The sequence below is a fragment of the Zeus faber genome, assembly GCF_960531495.2.
Source record: "Zeus faber genome assembly, chromosome: 5".
Taxonomy (NCBI): Eukaryota; Metazoa; Chordata; class Actinopteri; order Zeiformes; family Zeidae; genus Zeus; species Zeus faber.
In genome coordinates this window covers 16,747,540-16,762,025 of record NC_137192.1, presented here as the reverse complement: position 1 = coordinate 16,762,025, position 14,486 = coordinate 16,747,540, and the positions used below count along the sequence as shown (strand labels likewise).

Genomic DNA, 14,486 nt, shown 5'->3' with positions numbered 1-14,486 from the left:
GTTCGTTAAAGACCACATAAAAACAATATAAAATACAGAAGACTAAGACGAATTAAAAGTTTACAACCCTGTAGCTGTGAGAATTGATAAGTGACAGTTGGGCCAACCTCGAGTGGTTTTCCAATTTAATAGGAAAATAACTGGGGGTTTGTGGGCCATACAGAATACTTTGTCAATGAACTCTAGTTACAGTAATGCTAATAGATAAACAGTATTTCTACATGGAATGACAGAGTCACGTGCATCCCCTATCTTTCACTTTAATTGTATCATGATCAATTTGAGACAGCAACCAGTCCATACAAAAAAGTAGGAAAAACAAAGTGCAAAAAGTTGCATCTTTAAAACCAGGGAGACATGGGGTGTCCATATCCACAAATGTAGAACAAAAAAAATATATATAGTAAAACAGTATCCATCACACTAACAGTAAGTAGGCCTGTTTATAATTTCCACACTTTCAAGCAAACAAGGTGCTTTTAAAACAGGTCCGTATCGATAAAATGTTATCGATGTTTAATGCAAGATGAACATAGTAAAACAGTAGCCATCAGACTAACAGTATATGGGCCTATTCATGATACTATCAAAAACAATTGATTGTTTTGACTGACAAACTGACTGAGGGTATCAGGTGCGGAGCAGGTCATGACTGCGGGTCCTGTTGCCGCCACTCTGCAGCGAGCGATCTGATGCTGTGTTCAGTGGGAACTTGGAAAAAGAATTCGGGCGTGGTCAGCCATGAAAAAATTCCAAAGGGCAGTATCCGGCCTGTAGGCCGCTAGATGAATAGGCCTGGTGTAGGCAGAAGGTAGAAATGGGAATGGCAGACTTAACAGTAATGTGACCATTGTCACCATCTAGTGGCAAATATCCATTATTACTTATGTTAACAAGTGGTCATTGACAAACCTGGGTGTTATTTAAAACCTGTCCACATGACAGGAACAGAGAGCTATATTTACTCTAAATATTAATGACATCCGAGCTGAAATCACCTTGAAACTTTCTGCCTGCATGAGGGCTGCCTTGCATATATAAAGGACTAAGGGAAAGTTAGTATGATGTCATCACATAAATCAATATCACACAAAATTATCCTCTACAGACCCCTATCAGACCAAAGAGGACTTCCTGTATAACCTCACCAAAACACAGCTAAAGCAGCCTCCTTCACCCAATACCTGGTCCTCTCAGTCAGGGGACACAGACACTTTGAAATTAAACACCAACTCAGCAGCTCCCATGTGTACAGTGGAGAAGCTCGATAGAAATTATGGAAATATGGTCATTCATCCTTTTTTTTCTTTTTTTTATGGCACATTTTTAAGTTTCCAACCGTGAAAGGGCATGATGATTAATGTATTTTACAGGATGAGGGTTTGGCTTATCCTCGATGCATTTATTCATTTGGCTGTACATTCATTAATTTATTTATTTGGAAGGGCTCGTCTCGGTGACATAAGGGACCACTCGTCAGGTCTTTTTAAAGTACATGCTATTCTAGAGGTGTAAACCAATAGCTGCTTTAATTCCGCTGAGTACTTTCATACTCAGAGCTATGTGTGTGTATACTTGCCATGTCAAAACATAGTGTGTACAGTAGGTGCACGTACAGTAAATGGGTATGTAAGGGCACAAAATCAATAACGCTCACCATGCTGTTGTGCCTGTTTCCATCTGACCTAACTGAGGAAGAAACCAATCAATTAATCAATTGATATCAGTGTCAATAAATCGGGATTAGAACTCTTCCCATGACGCAAACAAACACAAAGAAACGGTTCAAATGATCTCAGTCCACACACAGATGCATGTGACGGCAACACTGCAGCTCTGCCCCTGCACGTTGCAACTGGTGATTATGTCGTACGGAGCGACCGGAGGCGGCTCGTAGTGGCGCTCCTCCACCTTCCTAACCACACGTCTGAAATAAAGATGAGTTGGGACTCGGCGGTTCCGTGCTTCTCCTGACCCAATTGCAACACTAACTACATAATTGCAACCGATCAGGACACAAGTGCAGGGCTGGACATTAAGGCACGTCCCCTTGCCCAGGACAAGTGGATTTTTTTGTGGGGCAAATGGAAGAGAAATTTACCCGCTCCACTGGACAAGTTAAAAGTCATAAACAAAAGAAACGCTCGATAATTTCGATGAAGTCTTATCGATGAAGTCGGATTTGTTCATTTATAGAAGCGTTAGACAAGTGGAAACAGAAAAAGCCAAACAATTTCATCAATCAAAAAGCAGCTCTTCTTGTTCACTTCCTACTTGCGAGTGCTGTGCGATATTCATTATATAAAAATACTGTTTAGCATTTCATCTCCACATTTTCACCCCTACTAGATGTATTAAAAAAACAAACAAAAAAAACCACCAAACAATATAAACTTGCCAGTTAAAATGTCCCGTAATAATGCTTATACAAAATGTAGCCCCTCCACCTCCCTGACGGCACGAATGAGACAGGCCAGTGGTGCACCTGGCACCCACACCTCAGCCGGCACGCGCCACTCCTCACTTTCATCTGTTTCACCCTCTGACTCGCGCGTGCGAGCCGATCTGCCATGCCCAGCACATCTGGTACCTACACTTGTAGCAGGGGTCCGACTGTTATTGAAACGTGACCGACAAGGTGCAAATTTGTCCTGTTCAAGAAATTATTTTCGGACACCTTGTGGTGTAAAAGTTTTATAACAGTGTTTTACGACAGTGGCGTAAAAGTGCAATTGCACTTAGAAACTGTAGGGGCACTAAATCCCAAAAGTTACATAGTGCTACCTTAAGTGTGTGATAAGGCAGCTCTTAGGAATTACAAAATTGCTCAAATAAAAACTACAATCGCCACATTGCATTTCAGATATGAGAAAAATTAAATAAGGAAAGCAGGTCACCTAGGGGCTTATCTGAACATTCATTGGTATGGGTTAGTTGAACTGTTTGTTCGTCTGCATTCTTCAAACAAAAAATAAAATTATTATTGTCAGTTTAATGTTAATTATTGTCGTTTTTACCCAGACAAGTGACTTTTGTGCCTGGACAAATGAAAGGCAAATATACTTGTCCAAAGGACAAGTGCCTCAAAAAAGTTAATGTCCTGAAGTAGACACCAACCTGCCGGGTTACCCTTCAATAGGTTAGACGGTACTTCAGCGGAAAACAAATACCACCGGTTAAACACAATACTGCAGACAAGGGATACTCGCATCCTGGTAAGTGAGAGTGAGAGAGAGAGAGACAAATCTGAAAATCCACAGGATCAGTCACAACTATTGTACAGTACAAAAGCCTCTGACCTTTACCGTACACTAGAAAGCACTACTTTAAATCATTACAAGTCAGTGACTGAGTTTTCCAGCGCGGGCACACCATGGTCAAGATTATGTGCCAGCATTGATGACATGTAACACTACCCGTTCCTCACAGCTGTACTTAGCTGTACCTGTTTCCAGCAACAGCAGCCATCCAAAAGCTGCACTGTTCTCGCAGCTCTCACTTCAAAACAACAGCAGTCAAGCCTGTGTGATGAAAGCCATCCATATCAATGACAAGAAGCTTCATTAGTCCAAATAACAGCCGCTAGGCCTGAACAACAACTTCAGTCTTCTCATCAACAAAGCTCAATGAAGCATCCTTGATCTTGTTCCCTCTTTGGCCAATACATCACCACCGCTATTGTATAATTGTCAACAGTCGGACGACGGTTCAATACAGCTGCTTAACTACAAAATAGGAGAGCACTGCCAGTGCAGAAGAGAGACAAAGTCCGACCAAGGGGAAAAGGAGAAAGTTTGAGCAAGTTAAGTTTTAAGGGGCCGAGTAAATCCTTATGGAACAGTCTGTCCTTCCCATCTAGTTGGGCAAATATGCTGCCGACCTAGTTGATGAAAATAAAACAGGAGCCGGTGCATTAGCGTGAGAGCAGTTTGACCACTGGAGATAGGCAAAACTGTACTGATATTGGGTGGGAAAAAGACATCAGCCAAGATCGTGTTCTAATCAATTATTTTAAACTGTTATTATTTAACAGTTATTTGAACGGTCAACTGTTATTTCAAATGAATTAGCGTCAATACATAAACAAATGGATAAATCAATAAATATATAAAGACCACTTATAAAAAAACAAAACAACAACATATTTTCAAGCGCTATACCCAGCTGCACTTTGTCCACCCAGGTCCAGTGCTGTCCCCACTCTGAAGAGACTTTCCCTCGAGTTCCCTAGACCTCTGCCACCATCCTGGAGCGCTTTCCAGGTCTTCCCTCCCTCTTACCTGTATTTCATTCCTGTCTGATAGGACACACACTCCTCCATGGCCAGGCCGTTCATCTTCAGGAAGTCCTCCATGTTCTTAACCTGAGCGGCCACCCTCTGCTCCCGCAGCCTCTGCAGCTCCGCTTGGTCTGTGGGCCGTGGCAGATTCAGCCCCTGGTCCGAGTGGTAGCGGCTGATCCCGCTCCGGATGCTCTCGCTGTATGACATAGACAGCATCTTGCCGCTGCCACTGCTGCTGCTCTTCCGTACACCACTGCCCGGCACTGCCGGTTTAGGAATCTGCAGGGTGTCAGGAGGACAGTAACTAGACGTTCTCCTGCCGGGAGCCCCCCGGGAACCACCGGCGTACCCCCCCGCAAACATCACCCCCTGCTCCGCCTCCCGACGCCGTGGCAACCCGTGCGGCGCAGAGCCGGAGAAAAGTGGGGGCGCCTGGACGGAGGAGGAGCCGGTCGGGCACAGCCGCCTCCTTAAATAGCACCCGCTTCCACAAAAAAACACAACTCCTCTCCCGCTCGGGGCAGCACACAGCCATGCATCCTGTAATCAGAGTCGTCCAACACCGCCCAGCACCGGCCGGCACCACCCACCCCTGACAGCAACACAACGGCAGGTACACACGGACAGGCAGCATTCAGGTGACTGGCTGGTGATTAAGTAGCAAGACCAGAGAGAGCCAGAGAGAGGACACATGCCGTATGCGTCCGAATCGGGGGCAGAGAGAGTAGAGGGAGCAGCATTCCAGCATGCACCGAGCACCAATTCAGGACAACATATCTGTTATTTCTGATTCTTAATTTGGGCCACTTTAGATTCCACAAAACTCTCGCTGGACAGCCCATCTACAGGTATGAAACACTCACTGACTGGGGATCGTATACAAACAGCAGATCTAAGGAGCACATTGTGGCGAGGTAGTTCTTTGAAGTTTGCATTTTCTAATAAATAAATAAATAAATAAATAAATAAAAAAGTCGCAACTCCAACTATCAGGCCTTTATCGTTCTCCAAGGAACAGATACCTGTTCACTGAGCTCATGTCTATGTCTTACAAACGGCATGGAATGTTGGAAAACGACTGGATGGTATACTTCATTCCTGTCTGAGAGGACATGTACTCCTCCAGGGCCAGGATGTTCATCTTCAGGAAGTCCTCCATTTTTCTTAACCTGAGCAGCCACCGACTGCTCCCACAGCCTCTGCAGCTCCGCTTGGTCTGTGGGCCGCGGTTGACCCTGGTCCGAGTGGTCGTGGCTGATCCCGCTCCCGATGCTCTTGCAGTACGACATAGACAGCATCTTGTCACTGCTCTTCTGTACACCACTTCTAAGTTCCGATAAATCGACTTAAGTAACTCATCCATTAATTAGTTAGTAATTAGTAAAGTAATTAGTAATATTAGCCTGAGCTACAGCAGAATGATTTAAAAATAAAAAAATAAACGTGATGCCATCTGACATGTTCAACCTTTTACATTGTTGACAGCATATACTATTTACATGAAATTATTGATTGCGGCTCCTATGCGGCTCCTTGCATTCGGAGGTGATATTGTATTCACATTATCAAGTTATTTTACACAATTCAAGGTATGAACTTGAAATCATGAAATTCACTTTACAGCATTGGTTACCTGTAATGAGTTTGAAGGTACCAATTCAAATTCCAGATATCGATGTGTCATCATAGTCTACTACGTACCCCCATCCAACAAAAACATTTTGAAACAATACAAAGAGAATACAAATTCAATACAAACCTTGAATCATTTGCTGACAAAGTCCCTTTCCCCAAAGGATCAATTCCTCAGCATTAGATCTCATAACGTGTTTTGAAAAAAACACTATATATTCTTTATTATCAATTAATTGCATAATTTCTCCATGATCTGAATTTAAGGCAAAACAAGCCCAACATCTCCCCCATCATTACAAAATTGTACACCGTAAGCTCAGAATGTATCGATCCTCAATCTACCGACTAATGCACCGACAGAACAGCACTTTCCATCCGTCTCTTCCGGCCAACCATAAGAGCTTCCATAAGAGACCACCATAAAACCGTCTAATATGAAAATACCGTACAGTATTCGTACATGCACATACTGTATGTGGAAAAACAAAACAAAAATAAAAAAAAAATAAAAATAAAAATGATTTAAGAAATCTCAATTTCAGAGAAATAATGGACATCCATTAGGACTGACATCACAAATAATACGGTTGAAACCATTGCATTAAATGGTTGAATGCAGCTTGTCCCTTCAGTTCCTCCTAACTCCTAGTGTAGTCTTCCCAAAATGCTGGTCCCCCCCCAATAGAGCGCGAGCAGACGAGCAGGAGAATTCCAGGCGAGGCAGCATGCGCCGGCTGCAAACCACACACAAACCAATCCCTCACTCACACGGCCATATATGCGGTGCCAACTCCCATCGCATTTTTGCTCAAACTCACCCTGTTTCCCGGGGGTCGGCTCATGAGAGAGGGTCCCGGGGTCCCAGCCTGCTCTTATAGACACCCACTGCAGCCTGCCCTGCTACGGGTCCACCCAAACTGGGAGTGTCTTACAAGGAGACGCCTAAACCAATTAGTGAATAAGAGATTGCATCCCTTCCCGAGACCGCCTCCACCCTCCACCCTCCCACCCTGCCTCCAATCCATTACATCCCTTAACTGTCTGGGCCATGCTGTAGCTCCACCACCTCCACCTCCTCCACCGCTCCCCAGGCCGGTTAGATCTTGTGGAAGAAATCCATTTATGTCATTTAGCGGCCAGGCTTGTTTCTGCTAACCGCAGCAAATAATATCAGCCCTGAATTATTCACTAAAGCTTTTGCGCTAAAAGCCTCTGATTGTTGTTCCACAGGAAAGAATACTAAGAGGTCGAGGCAGTAATGAGGTCCTGAGTGTTGTGTGCACATGAAACACGTCAGACACAGACACACATCATACAAACACACAGAAGAAATAAATCCGCAGAGCGTCGTCAGACTTCCACAAGCCAACGCTACACTTCACCAAACTAGACTTGAAAACCACATTGGTTTTCTCAAAGTCATTTATTTTGCATTACAGTTGAATTTAGGTAAAGTTCACAGGCGTGTTAAAGAAAACCATTGTATTGCAATTTTGTTATTATTAAAATACAAAGAACAAAAAAGTAGCCATTGCAAATGTTTAACATTTTGCAATAGAATTTACACACACACACACACACACACACACACACACACACACACACACACACACACACACACACACACACACACACACACACACACACACACACACACACACACACACACACACACACACACACACACACACACACACACCTTTTCAGTATAAAAGTACTGTATGTAGTGTAATGTAAAGTGACCTTGAGCCGACATGACGTCCACATACAAGAAAACCAAACTCATCCCATGAATTTTAAAGACAACAACAGGATAAGGTTCCAACCCTTGCATAATGTCTGGTCCAGAGAAGCAGATAGTTGGATGCTTTGCACTTTAAATGAACAGAAACGTGTGAGGCGCCAAGATAAAAAGCCAATAGAGTGCACATTACGGCCACATCCTCACCGTCAGGAGTTATTATAAACAGATCAGCAAAATAAAGCCACATCTAAGCTCATAAAACACGGTCCCAGTCTATAGCACCGACAGTACAGGACGGTGGACATAAGGACATGTAAAGAAAATGTATATTTGTATAACTTTCCAGCACCACCCACCCATCAAAATTTACTTGTATAAACTTTGATTCGCCACCAGTAGAAAATGTATTCTAATTGCAATTTATTATAGGCGACAGAAAGAGAAAGGGAAGCAAAAAAAGAGTGACAAATAAAAAGAGTGAAATAATGCCGGTTGTATATGGCTATTAGCCACAGCATGAGAGTGAAAAGTTTTGCAGATAACCTTGCAACAAACTCCATTAGCACCCTATCAGGTATAGCTGTTAGTGCATCGCCAGCTAAACAGTAGAGGCTGTTTTAAATGGACGTGCAGTCCTTGATGACTGAACAGTCCATCTCAGCAACGATGATATATTTACCAAGTGTTTTGTAGATATATGGTTTCATAAAAATGACTTAATCATGAATAATTATTAATAATAATGGCTCCAAAACTATTCTTATATTTGTATTGTTCTATTGAAGATGTTTTTTCTTTGAATTAAATGAAGAACCAATGAAACTGAAAGGGACCACTGTCATCGCCATGCAAGCAAATACAAACCTAACCTATGGAATCAAGGTGTGTCAATAAATATAGTGCAATATTTAATATGTGTTTCTAAAACTGCACTGAAATATTAACATCCAATAGAAACCAAAGTTAATAAAAATCTCAAACTCAAGAGAACGTGATACGTAACCCCCCCCCCCCGCTCAAATCATGAGCATTTACTTTCATAATAATAATAATTATTATAATAAGAAATATAACTGCAGGCAGCAATACACGAGTCCAGTATCTACACCAATTATTTCCTGATGCTGCGTTCGTGCTTTTGCTCGTCTATACATCAGCATTACTGCTAAAACGAGTTACAATTTTACAAGTTCCCATTGAATGCAGCAGATTTTAGATGTTACGACTGGCTCGAATGCCACAACATAAGGAGGGACACGGCAGCAGGTTTGATGCAAAGAGAATGCATTTATTTACAAGAAGGGGCAAAAGAGATAAATTATCAAACAAAAAGCTCCGCCGACTTCAAGCAGGTAAGACGATACGCACACACAGACTCAGTTTTCAACCACGACAGACCGATGGAGTCTATAACACGCAGCACGCATGATGAAAATGGCAACCAGAGCCACAAGCTGCACATAATAGAACAAATTGAATGATGTCACAAAGAGTCATGCTCAACAAACTCATGTTGCTCTACCACCTGACCGAAAGTGTTGGAACCTTCGCATATTGGTGATACACGAACGTTCTGCTACTTCTAGTAGAATTTAATCGTTTTTTCCACTAATTCCTGCTCCAAATGTAGATGGATGGATCTACAGATTGATCAAACTTGAACCACGAGAGTCTGAGATGTCCTGGTTTTAATGAGACCTCAACCGTGACTGTGGGTCCAGCAGTAATCTAAGGCCAGACACTTCTAGCCTGAAAAATGCCAAGGAGAATAATAATAATAAATACACAGCGTTCCAAATTATTATGCAAATGATGGGGTTTTTTTTTTGATTTTCCTAAATAGTCAATGCAAATGACATTTGGTATAATTTTCAAGTCATCAACCGTTAGGGTATAATTCAAATACTATTGAACAAATCTCCCAACGATAACAGTATTTTTTTCAAAAAAAAAATCTCAAAATGCACTGTTCCAAATTTAATGCACAACAGAGTTCCAAAACAATTTCTAGGTTGTAAAGAACTGAAAATAGTCATTTGTTGAATTTGCAACATTAGGAGGATTATTTACTGAAATCAAAAGCTATTTCAATCAAAAACATCTTAACAGGCCAAGTTCCATGTTAACATAGGAGCCTTCTTTGATATCACCTTCACAATTCTTGCATCCATTGAACTTGGGAGTTTTTGGAGAGTTTCTGTTTGAATTTCTTTGCAGGATGTCAGAGCAGCCTCCCAGAGCTGCTGTTTTGATGCAAACTGCCTCCCACCCTCATAGATCTTTTGCTTGAGGATGCTCCAAAGGTTCTTAATATGGTTGAGGTCAGGGGGGGATGGGGGCCACACCATGAGTTTCTCTCCTTTTATGCCCATAGCAGCCAATGACACAGAGGTATTCTTTGCAGCATGAGATGGTGCATTGTCAGGCATGAAGATGATTTTGCTACGTAAGGCACGGTTCTTCTTTTTGTACCATGGAAGAAAGTGCTCAGTCAGAAACTCTCTATACTTTGCCGAGGTCATTTTCACACCTTCAGGGACCCTGAAGGGGCCTCCCAGCTTCCTCCCCATGATTCCGCTACCTCCTTGCTGACGTCTCAGCCTTGTTGGGACATGGTGGCCATCCACCAACCATCCACTACTCCATCCATCTGCACCATCCAGGGTTGCACGGCGTTCATCAGTAAACAAGACTGTTTGAAAATGAGTCTTTATGTATTTCTGGGCCCACTGCAACCGTTTCTGCTTGTGAGCATTGGTTAGGGGTGGCCCAATAGTAGGTTAATGCACAACTGCAAGCCTCTGGAGGGTCCTACACCTTGAGGTTCATGGGACTCCAGAGGCACCAGCAGCTTCAAATACCTGTTTGCTGCTTTGTAACGGCATTTTAGCAGCTGCTCTCTTAATCCCATGAATTTGTCTGGCAGAAACCTTCCTCATTATGCCTTTATCTGCACCAACCCGTCTGTGCTCTGAATCAGCCACAAATCTCTTCACAGTACGATGATCACGCTTAAGTTTTTGTGAAATATCGAATGTTTTCATACCTTGTCCAAGGCATTGCACTATTTGAGGCTTTTCGGCAGCAGAGGGATCCTTTTTCTTTCCCATATTGCTTGAAACCTGTGGCCTGTTTAATCATGTGGAACGTCCTTCTTAAGTAGTTTTCCTTTAATTGGGCTCACCTGGCAAACTAATTATCACAGGTGTCTGAGATTGATTTCAGCGATGCAAAGAGCCCTGAAACACAATACCATCCATGAGTGTAATCGAAAAACAAAAAATGTAATGTTTAGGACACTTAAATCCAATCAAACCAAATGCATAATAATTTGGAACACAGTATAGCTACAGGCAGCAATACACACGACACCAATTACAAATTTTTCGAGTTCCCATCAAACGTAGCATCAGTTTGTGCTGTTGCTCGTCTCTACATCAGCATTACATCTAAAACGAGTTGCAATTTTCCGAGTTTCTGTTGAATGCAGCAGCGGCTGACGTAATGACGCAGTGATTTCAGTCCTTTTGACATGCAGAATTACTAATGTCTTTATCCTAAAAATGAGAAGGTGTCTGTCTACTACCTGTAGTCCACAGAGTCCTGCCTCACGGTGTCTGTGTGGAAGGAAATCGATCCGTGTGGAAGTTCCCAACAACACGGTTCCATTCAAACGTATTAAACACTGTATGTCCCTCAGAGGCATTTCATCAACTTTTTAAACCTTTGGGACGAAAAAAGAAAAACGGACACGATTCAGACCCGTAGCTCTGGAGCTGCAAACGAACTGCATGTGTGAGGACACAAACAGGGAATATGTTTTGAACTATTTTGGACTCCTACAGTTTTTGTGTGTTAGGACTGGCCGCAAAGGAAGAACATGGTACCAGGTTAAATGTGAACAAAATGCGTTTATATTTCACAAAAAGCACAAAAGAGATCGTCACCCCACAGACGTCAAGCAGGTAAGGTCACACACACACACACACGTGCGCAGTTTGCAACCACTACAGAGTGATTGAGTCACTAACTCACTCCACCACCCCATCAGTTTTAGGGTGGTTTGGCTACTTCCGGTCAAAAAATTATTTCCCCCCTGCAAATTCCTGCTCCGAATGTGGATCTCGTACACACACACACACACACACACACACACACACACACACACACACACACACACACACACACACACACACACACACACACACACACACACACACACACACACACACACACACACACAGTTTGCAACCACTACCTAGCGATGGAGTCTACACCAAGCACCTCGCACGATGCGAATGCACACCCAGGGTCACAACCTGCACATATATAACTATATATAAACATATATATAAACAAATTGGATGATGATGTCACAAAACGTCCCGCTCCACAAACTCATCTCGCTCGAACACCTGACGAGAAGTTGTAGAACCTTGGTGTATTGACGATCGGCGAAAGTCCGGATAATCAGGTCCGGACATTGTCCGGAGTTGCCCTTTCACACATGTAGCACACAACCGGAGATTGTCCATGTCGGACACGTTCACACCTTGAGATCCTTTTAGCCCGAAAATCACCGAGATCCAAAATAAAAAAACGCAGACACAAACAATAGGGATCCGAACAATAACAATAAGAGTCGGACCCCTGATAGTGATGATGATGACGTTGGCAGACAAACAGACAAAACAGATGAGTACCTGTAGAACTGAAGTTGTCGTTTCGGGCTCCCATAGCGAGCGCTGAGGCCGCAAGAGGAGAGAAGGGAAGGAAAGAACTGAGGTTAATACGAAGCAAAAAGAGGAAGAGTTAGTACAAATAGAAAGATAGAAACACGGAGGAGAACACAAACAACAGAAACACAAAGAAGCGTGTCTTTGTCATCCATTGTCCGTTTGATATCTAAACAAAGAACACATTTCCTTGCAGTGCATTACTTCACGGAGCTACGCTCTGATGAAAAGGGAAAGAGAGCCGGTCGTCTTTCCGACAGCGTGGCCGACAACCACTTGGAAAAGCCAGAGAGGAAGTTGAAGAGTTGGCTATTGCACCTTTAAGTAAAATAATGCTTCATCGATCCCCAGGGGGATATTCAGGTGCAACAGCAGCCAAAGTCGACAGAATGGATAAACAAATAAAAGAAAACACAGAGAAGCACATACACACATATACTGTATATACAGCGCACGCACACAATACAATGCAGCATATAATTCTAACTGCAGAAATAAATACATTAATAATAATAATAATAATAATAGGAAATAAAGAAAATTTCTTGGATATGATGGAAAAAGACAGGCTAAGGGAATGCCATTAGTGAAGTCATCTAGACAGATAAATGTAACAAAGAACTACGACATAAAGTATGCTCTAAATTATGTATCACATAAAAAAATATATATTTCAAGCGAGTTTCAATCATTTCTCAGAGGTTTTCATAGAGCATCTTTCACAATCATAAAATTTTGCAATTCATTATTCACCCCTAAGTAAACGTGCATGTTTAAGAAGTAAATCTGAACAATAGTTGAACTGAATTTATGCGTAGAAATTCAATTAAAAGAGGGTAATAACTCTTCTTTGTTTATGCTTATATTTAGTGAAGCATGTTCATTTCCGTTCTCTGACTGGTTCATTCGATCACATTTCCAACTATGACATATCAAAGAGAGAGTTGTTGCCACGGTTGCCATTAAGTGTGACAGACTTCCTTAAAACATTACCCGCTGTATAGGTTATCCATCTCCATCCAGCAACTCATACCAGTGATTCCTCCACAATATACCGTATCAAACCCCTCTATCACACCATTGTTGTGATATCTGTTGTCCTCTTGTCAAACAAATGTCCACAAACCCTCCAGGTCAAGTTCTCTACTCCCACTGTGTGAAACCATCACTGTCTGTGGAGATGGGAAAAGCAACACGACCAGCAGGCTGCACAACATCCCGCTTATTATACGGCTACTTTATGAATAAATTTATACATTTAAACAGAATATTGATTTGAAATTAATTCATAATTAGTTTGCCTAGTTTCAGAGCTTCTGCTAAGAAAAATAGTCCACAACAACATAGAAAACCATTTGCCTGACAACAAGAAAAAAAAACAAAAAAAACCCCTTGCCCTATATATGACTAACCTATTTTGTCTTATTAATGTGAAATTGGACATATCCACATCCTTCCATTGTAGTGTCACAAGATGGCGCCAAAAGCTAGTTTCAGCATTACCAAGGGAACATACCGTGGGCGGAGTGGCCTGCGAGTCCAGGCTTCTAAGTGGTTGCTGCACTATTAACAGAGCAGCGGCCATTATTCGGAAATAACTGCCCCCATTGAACAATAAGAATCAGGCATTCCACGGAGCCGTGCACGAGATGAATCTAAATCCGTGCAGCATCTTGAACCGACCTGTAGATCATGCCGGGCGAGCCGGTCTGTCGGAGGGAGAGGCGGGCAGGTGAGTCAGTGGTAGATTCGGGATACATGGAGGCAGGAGGGTGGGGGTGTGGCCAGCCTGCCGGGTGGGGCTTCTCTTGTCACAGGCACCACCGGGTACAGTCTCGCAACAGTCAGGACCTCTGAGGGGGCAGAAGGGAAAGCAAATGAGTCATGTCAATTTCACTTTCATTGCAGCCGTCAAAACAAGACAGTTCTAACTTGTCTTCAGCGTGACCATAACATCACGGAACTGCCTAAAAATGTCCCAAACACTCGCTTCTGTGAAAAGAGAAAAGCTGGCAGGAGATGTATTCGTTTGCTTTATTTAATCTAAAGGCTGAAAATGTCGGCCTTATAGAAATGGGCCAACATACTC

General features: G+C 42.6%; 1 protein-coding gene across 4 annotated transcripts in view; it reads right to left on the bottom strand.

Moving 5' to 3' along the window:
• Positions 1-14,206, bottom strand: part of kcnab2a (potassium voltage-gated channel subfamily A regulatory beta subunit 2a) — a gene marked incomplete at its 5' end in the record, with an annotated part of 56,008 nt that extends 41,802 nt beyond the window's left edge. Inside the window, 2 exons of one of the 4 annotated variants that reach the window (XM_080000557.1) lie at positions 12,365-12,406; positions 14,081-14,206. In XM_080000557.1, the coding sequence (XP_079856683.1) occupies positions 12,365-12,406; positions 14,081-14,157 (119 nt within the window). Of the gene's footprint in view, positions 1-4,280; positions 4,646-6,735; positions 6,760-12,364; positions 12,407-14,080 lie in introns of those variants that run through there. The other 3 variants (XM_080000555.1, XM_080000558.1, XM_080000554.1) reach the window with 3 other exon arrangements.
• Between the last annotated feature and the right edge of the window lie 280 nt (positions 14,207-14,486).